Source organism: Corapipo altera, unplaced genomic scaffold (assembly GCF_003945725.1).
Source record: "Corapipo altera isolate COAL_440 unplaced genomic scaffold, ASM394572v1 61411, whole genome shotgun sequence".
NCBI classification, from domain to species: domain Eukaryota; kingdom Metazoa; phylum Chordata; class Aves; order Passeriformes; family Pipridae; genus Corapipo; species Corapipo altera.
This window is the reverse complement of record NW_020884875.1, coordinates 3,205,164-3,222,385: the sequence shown is the minus strand read 5'-3', so window position 1 is coordinate 3,222,385 and position 17,222 is coordinate 3,205,164. Positions and strand designations below refer to the sequence as shown.

The 17,222-nt window shown below is 34.9% G+C and overlaps 1 protein-coding gene across 1 annotated transcript in view; it reads left to right on the top strand.

The window, feature by feature from the left end:
• Positions 1 to 17,222, top strand: part of HCN1 (hyperpolarization activated cyclic nucleotide gated potassium channel 1) — a 199,877-nt gene that overhangs the window by 100,797 nt on the left and 81,858 nt on the right. Inside the window, exon 3 of the mRNA XM_027634972.1 lies at positions 6,128 to 6,289. Within this exon, the coding sequence (XP_027490773.1) occupies positions 6,128 to 6,289 (162 nt within the window). The remainder of the gene's footprint in view (positions 1 to 6,127; positions 6,290 to 17,222) is intronic.

Genomic DNA, 17,222 nt, shown 5'->3' with positions numbered 1-17,222 from the left:
TGTTTTCTTTAAACTGACTTCCAGCCCAAAGAGCTCACCAGCATCTGCAAAGCAGGATGTTAAATGTTGCAGAGCTGCTTCTGTGTGAGCAGCAAGGGCGGCGTCATCAGCATAAAGCAGCTCCTGGACAAGATGGTTTAAGGTCTTAGTGTGAGCCTTCAGTCGCCTTAGGTTTTTTTCCAAATATGTTTGATTAAAAATAGTTTGCTCTGTTTGTTAAATAGCTTGTGTTTTCCCTTCAGGGCCAACCAAAGCCAAAGCAGATCCTTGCGTTTGCCATCAGCTTAAGGTCACAAATACAATTGGATTAGATAATGCTATATACCTTTCCCCACTACTGAATTATCAATGATGAAGTATTTATAATAAAATTAAGCACACATATCAGGAATCAGTTGAGTGTAAAATGTTACCCTGAGGGCATAGCCAGGCATTTCAATCAATATGTGTTTACATCTCCTTATACCAGATGTATTTCCACTGTAGAGTGTAGTAACCTGCAACTCTCAAAGAAATCGGCTTTGGTAGGAGTTGAATCAGACCCATGGTATCCCAAGTGATATTTAGGAAAAATATCTTTTGAAGTCGATCTTTAAGTATGAAATGAATAAACAAAAGAGCCATGATTGCCTTTCACTGTTTAAAGAAGATTGAGAGATGGATGCTCAAAAAGAGGCATTGTACTTTCCCTTTTAAATTTTTTTATTTCCAGATGAGTTTTGTTACAACCACTGTCTTCGAAGTAAACATTCAGCTCCAGTAGGAAAATTCAGATCCTATGGTTTATAATCTCTGTTTAGTGGGCGCTCTAATGGATAAACGTAATAATTTTGGGCTGACCCAGATACTGAACCAAAAAAACCCTTGTCATTTATATACTATTTTATAACTGTTATTTTTTATAACTGTTATTCTGCCCTGCAGTCTAGCTGGAAGTTCCAATGTTACTCTAGGTACTGCTTTCAGCATACTTTCCACACGTGCACATGTGCAGCTCTTCCTGTCTCCCCACTGTGGCTATTTAATATTTGAGACTCCACACACAACTCACTTGGTATGAGTGTGTCCTAGTTAGAACAGCTGGGACCGATTCATCGTTGGATGGGTGTAGCCCAAAACTGTGTATTCTATAGCTCTCCATGCCATTTCCCAGAAACTGTTGTCAGTAGAGGCCTGCGAGGTGCCCCCCCCCCATGCTCCTGTCCTCATGCCCTTTTGTGGAATTCCCTGACTGAGCACCCTCACACCCTTTTATGGAATTCCCCACTCTGGGGGAGGAGCTAAGCATTGCTGCCTGAGCTGGAGAATATATAAACCTGGAGTTTCAGAACCTTGCCACTCTCTCTCCACTCGTGGGATCCAGAGGAAGACTGCAGCTCACCGCTCTCAACCTGACTACAGATCACCGCTCTCAACCAGACTGAGACCACCACCCTCAACTGGACTGCAATAGCTCTCCCACCAGCAGGTTTTTTCCGCTTCCCCCTTTACTTTGGACTCAGGGGGGGCCCGGGGAACCCTGCTTGTTCATATCCCAGGGTACTGGGTTGTACATTTGGGTTTTTGTGGATTGAATTCGGTTGTTTGTCTGTATAATCATACTTGTTGTGTTGTTTTAATAAATTGTTATTCTGACTTGTGGTCTCTCTTTTGAGTTCATTTTCCCCTACTGGTTAACTTTTAAACCAGCACAGAGTGCCATTTCATATTGCCCAAGGCATGATACAAATCTTAATCTGAAGAGTAAACCCAGGACAGTTTTGTGATACTAAGCACCTTTAGTACTTCTGAGGATGGAAGAAGTGTCTGCATGAGCTCAATGATGGGAGTATTTTCTTTTGTTATTATTTAATTAGAAATAAATTCTAATAATTTTTATAAGTCAATTTTTATCTAAACTGAATGTAATAATCAAAGGCAGTGGAATCACCACCCCCTGGAGGTGTTCAAGAAATAAATGACTAGATGTGGCACTTAGTGCCATGATCTAGTTGACAAGGTGGTGTTTGGTCAAAGGTTGGACTTGATGATCTAACAGTTGTATGATTGTGTGATTATAAACTGAATTAAAAATCACAACTGAACAAATATTACATACCACTTATGAGAAGGCAGAAGAGGTAACCTATGCATTCCACAACAGCAGTTCAAAAGATTCTGTGTTCACTTAGTTAAACTATATGTGCACTGTTAATTTAATATGACAGCCCTCAAATACTATTCAGCAAGTGGACTGGTAAGACTGGAACAGTTTTTCTTTCTCAGGCTCAAAAGTCAGTTAGCAGGACCGATTTGAAGTATATGATCCATTATAAATGTGAGGAAGGAATAGTCTGCTTTCTGCTTCTTACGTGGGAATGAAAAGAGTCAATAAAGTGTGAGTGAAAACTGAGATAAAACATGTGAACTCTGACTTCTTCAGCTATTTCTTATACTCTGTGAGTAATACTTTGCCAAAATACCAGAAACTGTTAATCTGTGGTTTCATTTCAGACATTATCAGAGGCATTAGGAGTTCTTCAGGCAAAAATTTAAGATTTCCAGGCTATTGAGAAAAGGTTAGAAAAGGAAAAAACTATGAGTTTTTAGAAGTGAGTTCACAAACTTCATTTTTTATTAGACATGATTTTAAAGTACATGGAAACTATGAAAAATGACAGCACTATAGCCGAACCCCCCAAAATAAACATGGTAATAATAAAAAGTATCATGTGTAATTGAAATGAAGCTGAGTAGTAACAAAAGAAGGAGAAATATCTATGAACTCTGTCCTATTATGTAAAATAAAAGTGTGAAAACAGTTAGTTCTTAAGAAAATTTTAATTTTTTCTCAGGTGCAGTAATCTCATGTCACTTTAGTAATTTTTTGGAAATACATTGTCCAAAATTTACAACTCCTTCTGCTTATGCTGAATATTTAGGTATGAAACTAGGAATCTAAATAAAGTGGCCAGATATTCAGATGTGTTTTACAGCTGTAATTCCTGCTTAATTGCATGGCATTTTTGGATGGTGAGTGTTTAATGATGGACAGGCACTTATATTTAACTACATAAGTAAAGGGTACCTAACTTATGTGCAAGTGTTTGAGTTATTTCTGTTATGAATAATATCTTATTAAGAAGTCCATTGAAACAGAGAGATTTGACCACACATCCATACTACAAAATCAAGTTAAGTTGATTTGTGGTCTTATATTTCTTCCTATCCCATGGGAGAAGCAGCTGATGGACAAACCACCATTTGCTTAAACAAGTGACATTGACTTACTGTCCTCTAGTTTCTCTCCTAGCAAACTACACTTCACACATCTCCAAGGAGTTTTAATGAGTTTTAATATGAGGTTTAACTCATTAATACTGGAATTGTAATTTGTGATTACAGAAAAAATACTAAAAAAGATGACTTCTTTACTATTCTTGTTTCAATCAATTCCTGAATGGAAGAACTTTAAACATGCAATATATGACTTCAATCCGCAGAGCATTTTGGCTATTAATAGTAAAAAACCGCACTCCTCCCAGGCCCCAAATGTAAATATATCAATACAATACTATGAACAAATATTATTGTTTACATTGTACAAAGTATGCTTGGGGTATTTTTTTGTTTTGTTTTTTTTTTTTAAACCAAACACATATTGCCAAAAAAAGTTCCTTTTTTGACAAAAAAATATCAACTATTATTTGCTGGTAGAAGATCAAGCATAGTTTTTTAAAAGGTTTTTCAACATTTGCCTAAGATTTTTTTTTAAAGTTCTTTTCTTTAATACACAGTTATCACAGGTATTAGGATAGAGTATATAAATATTAAACTATATAAGCAAAAGACTAGTGATAAAAGTATAGTATGTTTGAAAAGCTGATAAAACATTACTGTGTTATGCAATCTAGATAATATCCCAGATATGTTCATGCATTTTTAACACTGTACACTAAGCTTCCCAGGAACTATTTCTGGAGCCAACAGTTTCAGAACTGATAGAAGGTTGCAGTGTTGTACACAGACTGTTGCAGTCATTGCCTTTGATGGATTTATTTCACATAAAATTTTCAACATGTTCTCGTTCTTGCAGTATGTGACCATTTCTGCAGAACCACAGTACTAATGAAAAAGCTTTGAAGAAAACAGTGACAAGATAGAATAGTCCTTGCAGAGCCCAAACCCTACAGCATAATGCCTAAGCCCATAGTTGCAGAGGCAGGATAAGGGTTCAGGAGCCTTCAGTATATGTGAGTGCTGGGTTTTGGTCTCCAGAGAGTTTTGAGAACCTCGTCCTCCCCTGGGTCTCTTACAGCAAAGCCTAATGGGAAGTTTGAAGGAAAACTGAAAATTTTTGTGTGATCAGGAATTATCTGCACTTTGCAGTTGTAGTATAGTAACCATATAGACAAAGTACAACCTGAATGCGTACTGGTGTTCCAAACCAGTAGTAATCCTTGCTATTTTTTCCAGTTCTTTAAAATAAAATAATTTCAGTGCACACGTCCACTATTTGGGTTCATATCAGCTACTGAAACTTAAACTATTGAAATAGCTGTAACAAAAATGCATTTCTCAATAAGAAAAATGTATAATGGTGACAGTTTCTGTTTCTAAATATCAGTGTCATCTGCTCAACTTTGGCAGCAGCTAGATGGTATTTGGATAAGGCTTACGTTACAAGCATCTATTTCCACTGATTGTCAAACTGGATTTTGGAATATGTTCTCTTAAAGTCCCCTAGATTGAAAAAGGTTTTGTCCACAGGGTTAGTGTCTAAGGTATATTTCTAATATGCAGGTTTTGCATTTTGGGACTCAAAATATACACTATCATTTTCAAACAAGAACCAAATCCCACTAACAGGAAATTAAAGACACTGCAATATACTCTCCATATTTGTACTTGCACTCATTTACAATGTGGATACTTAATCTCTGCTTGTAGTTTAGATAAATAAAAGTTAGGATACAAATATTCTGTTTTTCATGTGTGGATTCTTTTATTTACAAATACAAAATGTCATGTGCTGGTATGCCTGTATACCTCTCGCAGTCTGATGTTTTCAGTCCTAAAGCCTCTGAGTTCTATGTCTATCCATACAATTAAATAGTATTTTCAACTTAAAATTCCATGAAATAACAACTGGACATTCTTCATCTTCTAAATGTAACACCTGTATAGTGATAATTATGCATATAAAAATGTTATATATTTATATTGAGTAGACTGAATTATTGATAAGTAAAGAATATGTCTGTATTTACATTTTGGAAGTACATTGAAACCAATATAGCAGAAAAGTGCTAAATGTATTTTTCCATACTACTTGACAGCTGACTGCTGCTGTTCATGCAAATTCTGCCCAACAAATTTGCCCATCACAAACTTGAAAATGTCTGTGTTGTTTTTGAGAATTATATGTGTGATTTGCTGTAAGGCACTTTTCATATGCAAACATCTTTTTGTCATAAGAATGGAGGAATATATTGAAATCCAAATTACTGTATTAGTTCAATATAAACTTAGCTACTACAGATGAGTAGCCATAAAATTATCAGTATTTTAGGAAAATAGCTAATGATTAAGAGCAATTAACTATATTTTTGTGATATTTTCTTGGTGAACTGGTATATGCAAATAGTATAGAAATAGAAGTCAAAAAATGTAACACTACTCATATTGTTTCTTCACTCAGATTTTTTTGCTTTTAAGAAGGTAATAAATGTAAAAATGAATTTTCTGAAGGGATCATTAAATCTCCCACAAGTTTGTGAGTATTTAAATACCAAGTTCATAGAAAAATAATGGTTTCACTAGCTTTACTAAGCTTTTTTGATTTGTGAGTCTTTCTTCAGTTGAAAGGAATTGTAGGCTTTAAGAAAACACTTTAGCAGGTGACTTCTATCCAATATATGCCTTTTTCAGCAGCTTACATAACGCTGGCTTGCAGCCAAGAGTCAGGTGTGTCAGCATAGTTCTCTGCTGAAATTACCATGCTCAAATTAATGGTCCTTGCTGAGAAACCTCAGCTTTTTTAGAAATTCAGGATGATACTTGTTTTCCTTTAACCTGTCCGATAAAAATGAAATTATTTGCTTTTCTGATTTACAACATGTACATCATCTGTATTTTCTGTCTGCAGATTTTCCACATGACGTATGATCTGGCCAGTGCAGTGGTGAGAATCTTTAATCTCATTGGAATGATGCTCCTGCTGTGCCACTGGGATGGTTGTCTACAGTTTTTAGTACCATTACTCCAGGATTTCCCACCAGATTGCTGGGTGTCCCTAAACGGTATGGTTGTAAGTATTGTTCATTTTTCATTGTGCTTTCTAAACATTACTATTCTAAACAATTAGCTTCAGAATTTAGTGTAAAACTACATGCCTAGTAATATGCTGCCCTGCAATTTATTCAAGGTTACTTCTATATTTTATTGGCTCACTTGCTCATGAACTAAAGTTTGTTTTGCAATCCTTATCATCAATACCATGATATTGACTCACGGTCAGTAAATGAGCCAGAAAATACTTTCAGTTTTAAGGTAATTTTAATTTGTTAACCCTCATTCCCTAAAAAAAAAACACCAAAAGAAATATGGAACACTCAGTTCACCAGTGGTTTCAGTTTAGTCTGTAGTTATAGAATGCTCCTGAAAGTATATTATTGCTGTTTGCATCATCTAATGTTATCCTCAGTTTGTTTTGTAAATAATGTCTGGGTCATCTCATGATCCGTTGTTCCCATCTTAAAGGTCAACATGAAATTTTTCTAAGTAAAATAAGATAAATAGATTTAGTTGTATGATACTCTTCTGTGTGGGAACAGAATGTTCAAGGACAGAATGTAACTGCGTTATTTATAAGGAAGAGTAATGATATTCTTCTTAAAGGACAATGGCTGTGAAAAATATAGTTTTTTATAAAGTCAGATAACACAGCAATATAGAGGACATTTTTATACCTACTACACTGAAAAAGTTGTTGAAAAGGGTTTATAGAAAAAGAAGCAGCCCAAACAATTCTCTCATTGGACATCTGAAAACATGTGTCTCTCCAGTTTTTACAATCTTAGGATCCATAAACCAGCACTGTTTACTGTAGATGGGCATCTTGCTCAGTCCCACGTATTTCTATCATAGAACCATAACAGTATTTGTTCCTTTAGGAATGTGATACTGCACATTAATGTGGAAGCTCCTTGACTAAGACTGTCAGTCATAGAGACAAGTAGTTGCAGTCATCAAGCAACATCTTTAATGATAAGCAACATTTTGGTGACACCTCATTGTGCTGCTTTTCTGAAAAAAAAAATTCTGACATATCTTCAGATATGGGATTGCTACAATAAAAGTAGGTCAGCACGATGCTGACTGGCACATCTTTCCATTCTCCTGTATTCTGGGTTCTGCTTTCTAACATCTTCCATTCACATTTACAAAGGGTACATATTCTACCAACTTTTTAAAGATCTGGATGAAAATCATTCTAGCAAGTAAAAGGAAGGCTTGGATTACACTGAATTGAAGTATTTAACTTTTAGAGAACACTGAACTATTCTCTTTGCTTCTTTTTTCAATAAAAAAGGCTGTAAACTCTTATGTGTGTGCTCAGACCCTTCTTTCAGCTTACCCACACTCAGGGTTTTTTTATGGAAACAATACTCTCTTCTTACTGGCCACATACTCTTGGAAAGGTCCTTTCTGAAAGTTGCACCTTTAAAAATTTTTTGTCAGGCTATTGAATTTCTTCTGTTGAATGAACATAGGGGAGAGGTCTGAATATAATGTTCACAGTGTAGGCAGTCTTTAGGCCACTGGCAAGAGAAAGAGTTGTGGACTGCCAGCCTGGAATCAGAAGCATATTTAAGACACCTCTTGAGGAAAACATCTAGATGTTTGTTCTGACCATGTTGTGGTGTTATGAGACATTTCATGGTTGCTTTCCATGCTCTGAAAAATAATTCTTTAGCACCGAAAACAGATGGAGAAGCAGTCGTGGAATCTCAGCCCTCTAAAATAATAGAGGAAATAGAACGATGAGAATGATGATGATCATGGTTATCTGCTTTACTAGTCTATTCAGAATCTAACTGACTGCTTACTTTAGAGATTGGAAGGGATTCATGCTCCTGATACTGCAAGAGCTTAGGCAAGAGGGGTGCTTTACTGCCCTCAGTAGTCTGTAACGATCTAATCTAGTCTGAATTGTAAAACTTTTGTTAATGAAGTGACTGCATGTGATACTGGGGTTTGGACTCAAAGTAAAATTTTAGACTTATTCATTGTGATTGTTGGCTTGAAGACTTACTCAAGCCAATGTGTGCTCAGCCAGAAAAAGTTAGTTTTTCTAAAATGTAAACCAGTTGTGAGCCAGAGCATTTGCAGATAATGTGATGATAGAGAAAGTGAGGATGCCATGAGGATGCTGTGCTGTTTCCTCAGTTGACACAGCCTAGCCTTTTCTTCCAGTCCGCAGTTCCCTTCTGTCTTGCACATTAGTTGCTTCAGGCTGCGGAGTGCAAGAACTTCTAAAAGCCTTCTCCTGAAAACTGTTTCTTCTCTTTGAACTGACACGTGAAAGTATTCAAATTCCATAGGCATGCTCGTGGGTTTACTTTATAAATACTTGTAAAAAAAATACATAAGTTAAATTTAATGTCACAAAGGTGTAGGAAAATGAACCGAAGCTGCAGTTCTCTTACTTCCTCTCTGAACAATGCCACTGAATGCAATTAAAGTGAAACAAATTGGTTGGATTTTTATTTTTGAAAGGATATTAGGAAAATCATAGTGCAACATGAAGGAGACTATAAAATGGAAAACTCTCTCTGTAAAAGGAAATAGGATCACCACTGGTTAATACTGTACCAACCTACAGCCTAAGTAATTTAACAAAATATGTTCAGGTCCCATTGGTATACTCTCTTCAGTAATAATAATTATGACCCCATATTGTATCTGTACTCTCAACTTAACCTTCTTGGACAGTTCCTAGCACTGGCCTTCATGTTGCTGTGAAATGACTGCTAGAGCTGACATCTTCCTTTGATTGATGTGATCCCACCTGCTCACTTGCTCACTTCTGTATCTTTATTGCCATTTGATTGTACTGACTTTATTAGTACTGAGTACTGTGGACAGGCAGAATCTTGTGCTCTTCCAGAATATCAATGCACTTGTCTTTAAAAATAGGGATACTGGTAAATATAATATAAAAGTAAGTAGCAGCTGTTTTTCCACCTCACTTTAAGCCATGTTTGAGCCAATCCACTACAGACAAAATAGCAGTCAATTACCTCTATGAGGGAATATGGCTCTTTGATGCCATTCCTAGTTTTTTTTAACACTAAGATTTCATTCCAAAAAAGGTCTTTTCTGAAGAAGTTTCTCAGACTTTCCTAAAGATGCTCCCTAATTTCTCCTTGGCTCAGAAAACCTATTATCTACTGCTCCTTGTGTGATTTATCGTCAGCTTTCTGATCTGCATTGCTTTAGACTAGAGTACTTCCATAATGACTCATAGACCAAACATCTTTATCATGCCTCAGAGTTTGAGCCAGTAGTTCCTTAGAAAATTAGGAGTAAAACTTGCAATTGAAACCACGGAGGCACAAAAACAGAAAAGCACAGTAGTCTTCTTCTATAATCACTCTGTGCAAACCAAGATTCTGCATTTTGCAATCAATTTCAGCTGCAGTAATTGAAAGAAAAGTACATGAGTCCGAATTGATGAACTGTTACAGTCAGGTCTTATATGGGACAGGGATTCTAGGCAATTAGAAATGAGAGATGACATTTTTGCCATTGATGCCATCTGGCCATCTAAGCATGACAGCCTGCAATAAAGCATCCCTTGCAGTAGATCGTTAATAACAGTAACTGAAGATTCCCAACCTATATTTTCCTGACTCTATTTGCAATAATTTGTTGTATGGTTAGGAAAACGGATGGTCCTTTAAGCAAGGTATTTTCCTGGTCTTTACAGATATTTCATTTATAATGTTCCCTTTGTGAGATACAAATCTAGAAAAGAGGTATGGAATTTAAGTTGAATGGTGAGTTTTTTAAAGCCAAAAGGGATTTAAAAGCTTTTAGAAAGGCTTTGTTTTGCTGGCATTTCTCCTGGCTGTCAGTCAATGTTTGCTCAGCAAGAACACTTCAGGTACTCTGGTTTTTTTGTTTTATCTTTCCCTTCCTTGCAGTTGGATTGTTTGCATGTCTCAGGTTGTTTTAGGTTTGGATTTGGTGAAGGGGATTTTGCATTGTATTAACGCCCATTTGTGTCACTTAATTGCCTCAGGGGCAAAGGAAATCAGATGTTAAAGTTCAGATCTTCATCTCTGATGGCATCAGCATTGCTAGAAAAAGAATTCAGAAATTTTTGCTGTAGAATCTGAAAGTCTCTCTCATTATAAAATGAATTACTTAAATGAATATTTGATAGGGAAATTCAGAAATGCAGGAGATGGTGAGGATTTATAATGCTCTGAGCTGTACTAATATATATGTAATATGCAAAAAAGATATTTAGTAATAACACCCAAAACTTGAATTTTAATTCTCAGCATTTCTTACTAATGGACACCATTTTCAATTACACAATCAATTTTCTTTTTTCCCCAGTAAGATTTTTGATTTACTTAATGGAGTGCAAGGAATGCATTATAGTCATTTGATGTGTTATTCTGCATTGGGTTTTCTCCTTTTTGATAATGCACCTTCTTCCCTATAGCTGGCCATCAGGGAAACTAGTTTTCTCATGAGATTTTTCCTCATTTGATCCTGATGTGATAGTCATAATTTAGAGTTTCCAAAATGTTTTTGAGTACCTTTTTATTATATGGCAAAATATTGTAGAGCCACATTTAAAACATTAGGTTCTTCTGATTTCATTTGCAATGCTGAGCAATAAACGCTTATGTAAATCAAATCCAAGAATCTTAAATTGGTTGCTTAAACAGTATGGAACATATGGGAATCATCTGATTACTAGAGGCACTAAGGATCTGGTGAGGTATACTACTACTCTAATATATTTTATAATCATATATTTGTATTTATGTGTGCGTATTTTATTAGAGCAGTGCTTCTTGGAACAGATGAAAGAGTGAAATTACCAATCAGAGATGGATTGTGATCAAAATTAGTGGAATTGCGCAAGTCAGATGCTTTATTTACAACACAATTTGGAAATATTGTAATACCAATAACAACAATATATAACATTCTTAGGACTAAGATATCCTTATTTTTGAAATTTACAATGAATAATTATATCCATTCTAGTACATGCAGCTGTTCAGAATTCAGTTACTGCTCTCTCTCTTGCACTTAGCACTGACCTAGTCACTGAGGTTAGTCTCCTTCCTTCTGCATCAAGATGATGAAATAATCTGTTTCACTGGTTTGGCATGGAGTGATAGGCCTAAAACTGTATTAGCTCAGGAAAATTTACTAGTTTGTGTGATTTGACAGTATAAGAAACTGCAGAGGAATATTTTGTAGATGTGCAGAGCTAAATGACAAGGTATGTTTAATGCAGACTGAGGACATGTGTTTACTGTGTTACCAAAAGTTTATGCCAAGCTAGCAAGGACTAGAGAAATAGGTTGTCTGAGGACACTGTTGATTTAATTCAGTGTGTCGTGATCAATGAAGAGGAAAACAAATGAAGTTCTCGTTTTTACAACAACTACTGAGGCTTTAGGAAGCCCACATAGGTTTTGGCTTATGTTTTTTTCTGTTCTCTGACAGGTTAGCAGGTCATCTGCTTTTGCAGGCCTAGAATGGCAAAGAATAATAACTTTTTCTTCCGAACTCCTTGCTTTTGTTGTAATGTTCTTTATATTTTTGATGTCTAATATACTTTTCGGACTGTGTACTTTTGCTTAGGTAAAAACAGTTACTAGATTTCTTGAGTCTCATAGTTTTTGAAAATATTTCATTTTTTTCTGTGTATTTATTTCTGCCATTGATGTCTGCTCAGTTTATAACTTCTGGTTTATTATATTAATACCATGAACTAATTGAGATGTAGAACCTTGAAAGTTGAAAAATAAAGGTGTAAAATCAATTACAGGGAGGTTTAGAACTTTCTAAAAGTTTAACATTAGAGAAAGTATTCATGTTACACATGAATATTTGGATTACAAAAGGGAAGAAGTGTTTCAAAGAAGGTATTCCCAATTGTAATCACACAATGGGGAAATTGTTTAGCGTCATGAATTTAACTATGGTCATAAGCCCTGCTACCTTACTTTACTCTCATCAAAATGCTTAAATCTTAATGTTATCATATTAATGTAATTATTTAATGCTGATGGTGATAGCTGGTGATGGATATTTCAGTAGATATTGGTGCTCAATGCTACACAGGAAAGATCTAAATTAGGACTCATGTTTGTAAGTATTGATTGTAGGACTATGTTACTGATGTGATAATAGGTGCTAAAGACAATGACTTCTGGAATGAATTAGTTGGCTGCCTTGCAGGCTTCTGTTTCTTTCAGATAGAAAGCAGGTCTTCCTTATAGGAGATGAGAATAATGAAACAATTATTTAGAGGAAGCATACAAAAACAAATTGATGCACTTAATAGATACTAACTTATTTCCATGTTTTTAATTTGCTATTGAAAGAGCTAGTAGGAATATGTCAAGGAGAGGATGCAAGGAACAACTTGCCTATTTTTCATCAAAATTTAGTTTCCATATTTCTCCCTCAAGAATCAACACAACTCATAAATGCTTATCTTGCATTATATTCTGAAGGGATTTCTGGTAACAGTAAATTGTAAAATATTTTATATAAGCTTTACACTTGAAAGAATACAAAAAAATTCACATTATATGATAAAGTGTAATGCTGTGTTTGATAGAAATTCTAGGGAAAAATAACAGACTTCATAAAGCATGTCTTAAGCCACTTCTTAAGTGAAAAAATGTAAACTAAAATAAAAGCATGAATCGTACCTGTCATGTTTTAGAATCTTGTATCTCTCCTTTGCCCTACCATGAATATTCAGGAGGTGTTATAAGCACCTCATGGCCAAATGCAGATTCTCTGTTGTAGGAGAGTGTTCCCTTTGTTCTGGGGGAGCTGGATCAGTCTATTTTGCTCTATCTCTTTAAAAGTGTTTACCTGTATGTAGTGGTATTCCAGGTGGAACTGGTATATCAGTTTGAAACAACTATTCTGAAGTAGCCCTCCGTGGGTGGCCTTTGTTCTTGTTATAGGAAAATCCAAAAACTGAACTTTTAGAATATTTATGCTAGAGCAGGTTTCCCAGAATAAATCCAGACGTACATACATCCAGATGAATACCATTCATATACAGCTGTTCTTCAGCAAATTTTACTGGTTTTCATTGCAAACCTGTATTAATATGTACAGCCTAATTCTTGATCCATATGCTTTAAGAGTGAATAAAAACTCTTTTTACACAAGCTGCATATTTTTGCTAGGGGGTCATTATCACACTCAGATTTTCTCAAGAGCCCTGATTTTGCTACTTTTAACTGAAGGGGTTTTCTGTATCAAATTTGAACTTTCTACACATAGGTATTCAGCACCTGCCTCATTCTAATACTTAAAGTACATCTGGAGAGAAACCTCTATTGGGATGCAATTAGACATAAAAAAAGGCCACCTGAAATTGCACATTTAGAATGCCTACATTTCACATTAGAAAAAATCAAAGCAAGATACTTTATTCTGGTTCACATAATTCTGAACCAAGTCACTTTGATATATCAGAAACTTTGCATATAGTCCTGTGTCCACCAGACATATATCAGTAATCTATAGGGTCTGTAATCTGGATTCATAAAATCCCAGAGGGAGAAAAGATGGTATTATAACAAGTTCCTCCATGGAAATTTTAATATTTCATATTTTTACTTTAATTTGAATTTGAATGAAGCTAAAAGCTAAACAAGAAGAATTCCCTGTAAAACTGGAAGTCTGTCTCCATTTGTATCCACTTCTGGTTACCAAAATATGAGGAAAGCAGGAAATACACAACATAATGTTTTCTTTCATTTGTTTTAACCTACTTATTTTCCTTCATGTCTGAAGCAGTGTTGCCTATACTTTTTATACTTACAAGCCAGAGATGTACAAAACTCATTTAGATTTAGGCTGCATGTATTTTCTCTGTTTTAAAAATGTAGGATAATTTTCTCTAAGATTGCTCCCATCCATCCACTTTCTGCTCTTCCTGCTTTCCGCACATATACTCACTTAAGCAGACTCAACCTGAACTAATTCAAATAAAGTTATAAAACTTTCAGAAAATGTAATTTAATAAAAATGATAGAAAGGATTTTTTACAGGAGAAATACAGTAATATTCCACGATTTTTATATTATCTGAAATAAGCAGCATCTTAATAAATGTTACTATTAGTGAGTAAATTTTGAATACTTCTAGGTATTGTGTGTACAGATGCCAACCTATTACTTGTAAGAGCAAGCAGTGAATACTTTTCGTATCAATAACTTTATTCATTAAATGCCCTTAAATATATTTTGCTTTCCTTCTGCTATCTGGATTTTTATGTTTGTTTCATTTACTCTTTAGAAGGTGTTATTGATAACATAAGGAAAAGAAGAAAGCCCCGTGGTGAGTCTTTCTCTGGTCCATGTACCACTTTTAATAATTTGCATTGGGTTTATTTTCCTCATGCGAGAGGAAAAACAATATTATAATTAACAAAATTATTAGTATCTATTCAAAATAACCTGTTATAAATAATGTACTGATCTATTTAATTTAGCTGCAAAAATAAAATCAGTTTTCCACAAATTTTAAAAAAAATTACTTTTTTTTTTTCTCTCTTTGTTTTGAATGGCTGGGGCTTATTACAAAAGATTCATGACAATCTCCTTTGAAGAAGATTGGAGCATAGAAGGATGTACACTATAAGGTCTAGTTTAATAACACAGTATCACCTACTTTTTGTGGTACTGCTAACATGAGAGAAGTGCTTTGAAACATCCTCTTTGAAAGTCAGCAGCTGGCATTTGAATGAGACAAGAAAATAATGCCCATATTCTTCACTGATGACTAATGTTCTTTTTCCAGTCCATCTCATATCATTTTAGTCACTGTATTTGTTTTTTTATATTTGGAAGGAGATGACATTACCTTGCATTTGAGGGTAGCCTAGCATTTTGACAATAGTAATTATAATCAAAGATGGATTATTTATATTGATATAGATAGGAAGGGGCCTAACACGACTGCTTTTGAACACCTTTCTTCTTAGAAGTGATATTTTCAAGTGGAGTCTACTCAGACTAATAGTTCAGTTTTACAAAAAGTAATTGAGTACTGATCACGAATGAAGGCAGTGCACCAATAATTTTTCACTCTTTGCAGTAATATGTAATATCCCTATGCTTATCTTGAATAGTAAAAACCTTAAAATTTATCTCCTAGACACAACTAGAAAAGTTATGGCAAACCTAAACTCAATTAAATTTGACAAAATATTTGAGGGATTTTCCCCTTTATTTTAATAGCTTTTTCTGGTGTTCTGAAATGAAGTTATTATGCATGATAAAAAACTTTGGTGGGAGAAAAATATAAATATAGCTCAGATTTGTTTGAAAAGAAAATGCAAGAGCTCACCCTGGAAAGCTACACTCAAGAGCAATGAGCAGGCATGCTATGTTTCCAGCAGATAAGGACAGATTTGGCTCTGGAATTTTTTGGACCTATGCAGATATCTCTATATGAGCTCTCATAATCCATACCACTTAAATCCTGCCCGTCCTGTACCATCATGTCTATATATTAAACACAGATGCTATACAGAATATTTAAATCTGCCTTTACATTCATAGTGTCTAACAGTAATTGTCTTGGCTTTACTCTTGAAGCAAAACCATCCTGCTGTTATATGCACTTCTGTGCGTATAAAACTTTAAAAGAAATTAGTTCATTTCTGAGTTGTATGAATAAACAGGGATGAGGTTCCCTTAGGTTTTTACAGTCTGTATCTTGACAAAGAACCTGTATATGAAAAGAATAACATATAAATGCTGACAGGAAGCGCCTCTAGGGAATGCCATGTGCCCTCAGACGTAGTGGTGCACTGCTCCTAAGTGTATTGTAGATCAATAAAATATATTAAGTAAGCCATCTTAGTTGAATTGTGAAGGAAAACCACACACATGCACGCAGAGTAATATGGGGAGGATATAGAAGGATTGAGACATTTTAATAGAAATATAACATCTGAAGCAGAAGTGGGGTTTTTTTAGACAACAGCCAGTGCACATGATTTGAGGAAACATAAAGTTGGCATGTGTACAGATAAATAAAAGATGAAGGATTTCTAGGATTTAACAAAGCTTGTTGGTTTTACTCTTTTGCTTTTAAAATCTTTCAGAGTTGGTATAAGAAAGTGCTTGCTTATACAGATAATTCTTAGACATCTGCACACAGACTATCTAGAAAATATTCTTTAAAATTTTCTAAAGAATAATAATGTTAAAGACAGAAAAATACCATTTAAATTATTCACTTACAGTGATGACACTGAACACAAAATCTGAAATAGAAACTAAATATGTATGGTATAAATTAAAACCTCATCCACATACAATATAATGTGTGTTTCTAATCAATAATGACTCTTAATTTTATTTTAAAATATAGTAGAAAAAACACGGTATTTTTGCTGTTTTGAATAATGAAAGCTGCTTTGATGCATTTGCATGTTAGATAACACAATTTTGGGATAAATATATGCTATTTCCTTAGAATCTAAATCCTTTAATATATTGCCAGTTTAACATCCTTTTCAACCTTTTTCAAGCAAAGTAAATGCCATGTTTTCAATAAATAGATATAAGAATATGTGCCCAGAATCCAAGAACTCCTTCTCTCACTGTGTGCTCTTTTCTCTCACTGTGTGTCTCTGCTGGATAACTTTATCCATACAAGTAAATAATTATGATGTTTGCATTCTAAGCATTCCTCTGTCCTCATTAGGTATCTTTTTTTGTCTCTCACCTGCTTCTATCTGTGGTTTATGATACCATCTCACTGTGGTGTGCTTATATTAAAGCCACTGTGCTGGAACTGAATTCACCAAGTAAAATCTCCAGGACCTCTGACAGAGCCCCACTGACTTTCCTCAAACTTGCAAGGGCAAACTCATGTTCTGATCTCAATTCAATTGCAAGAGAAAAACAATGGATCATAAAATAAAACCAGAACTCGAG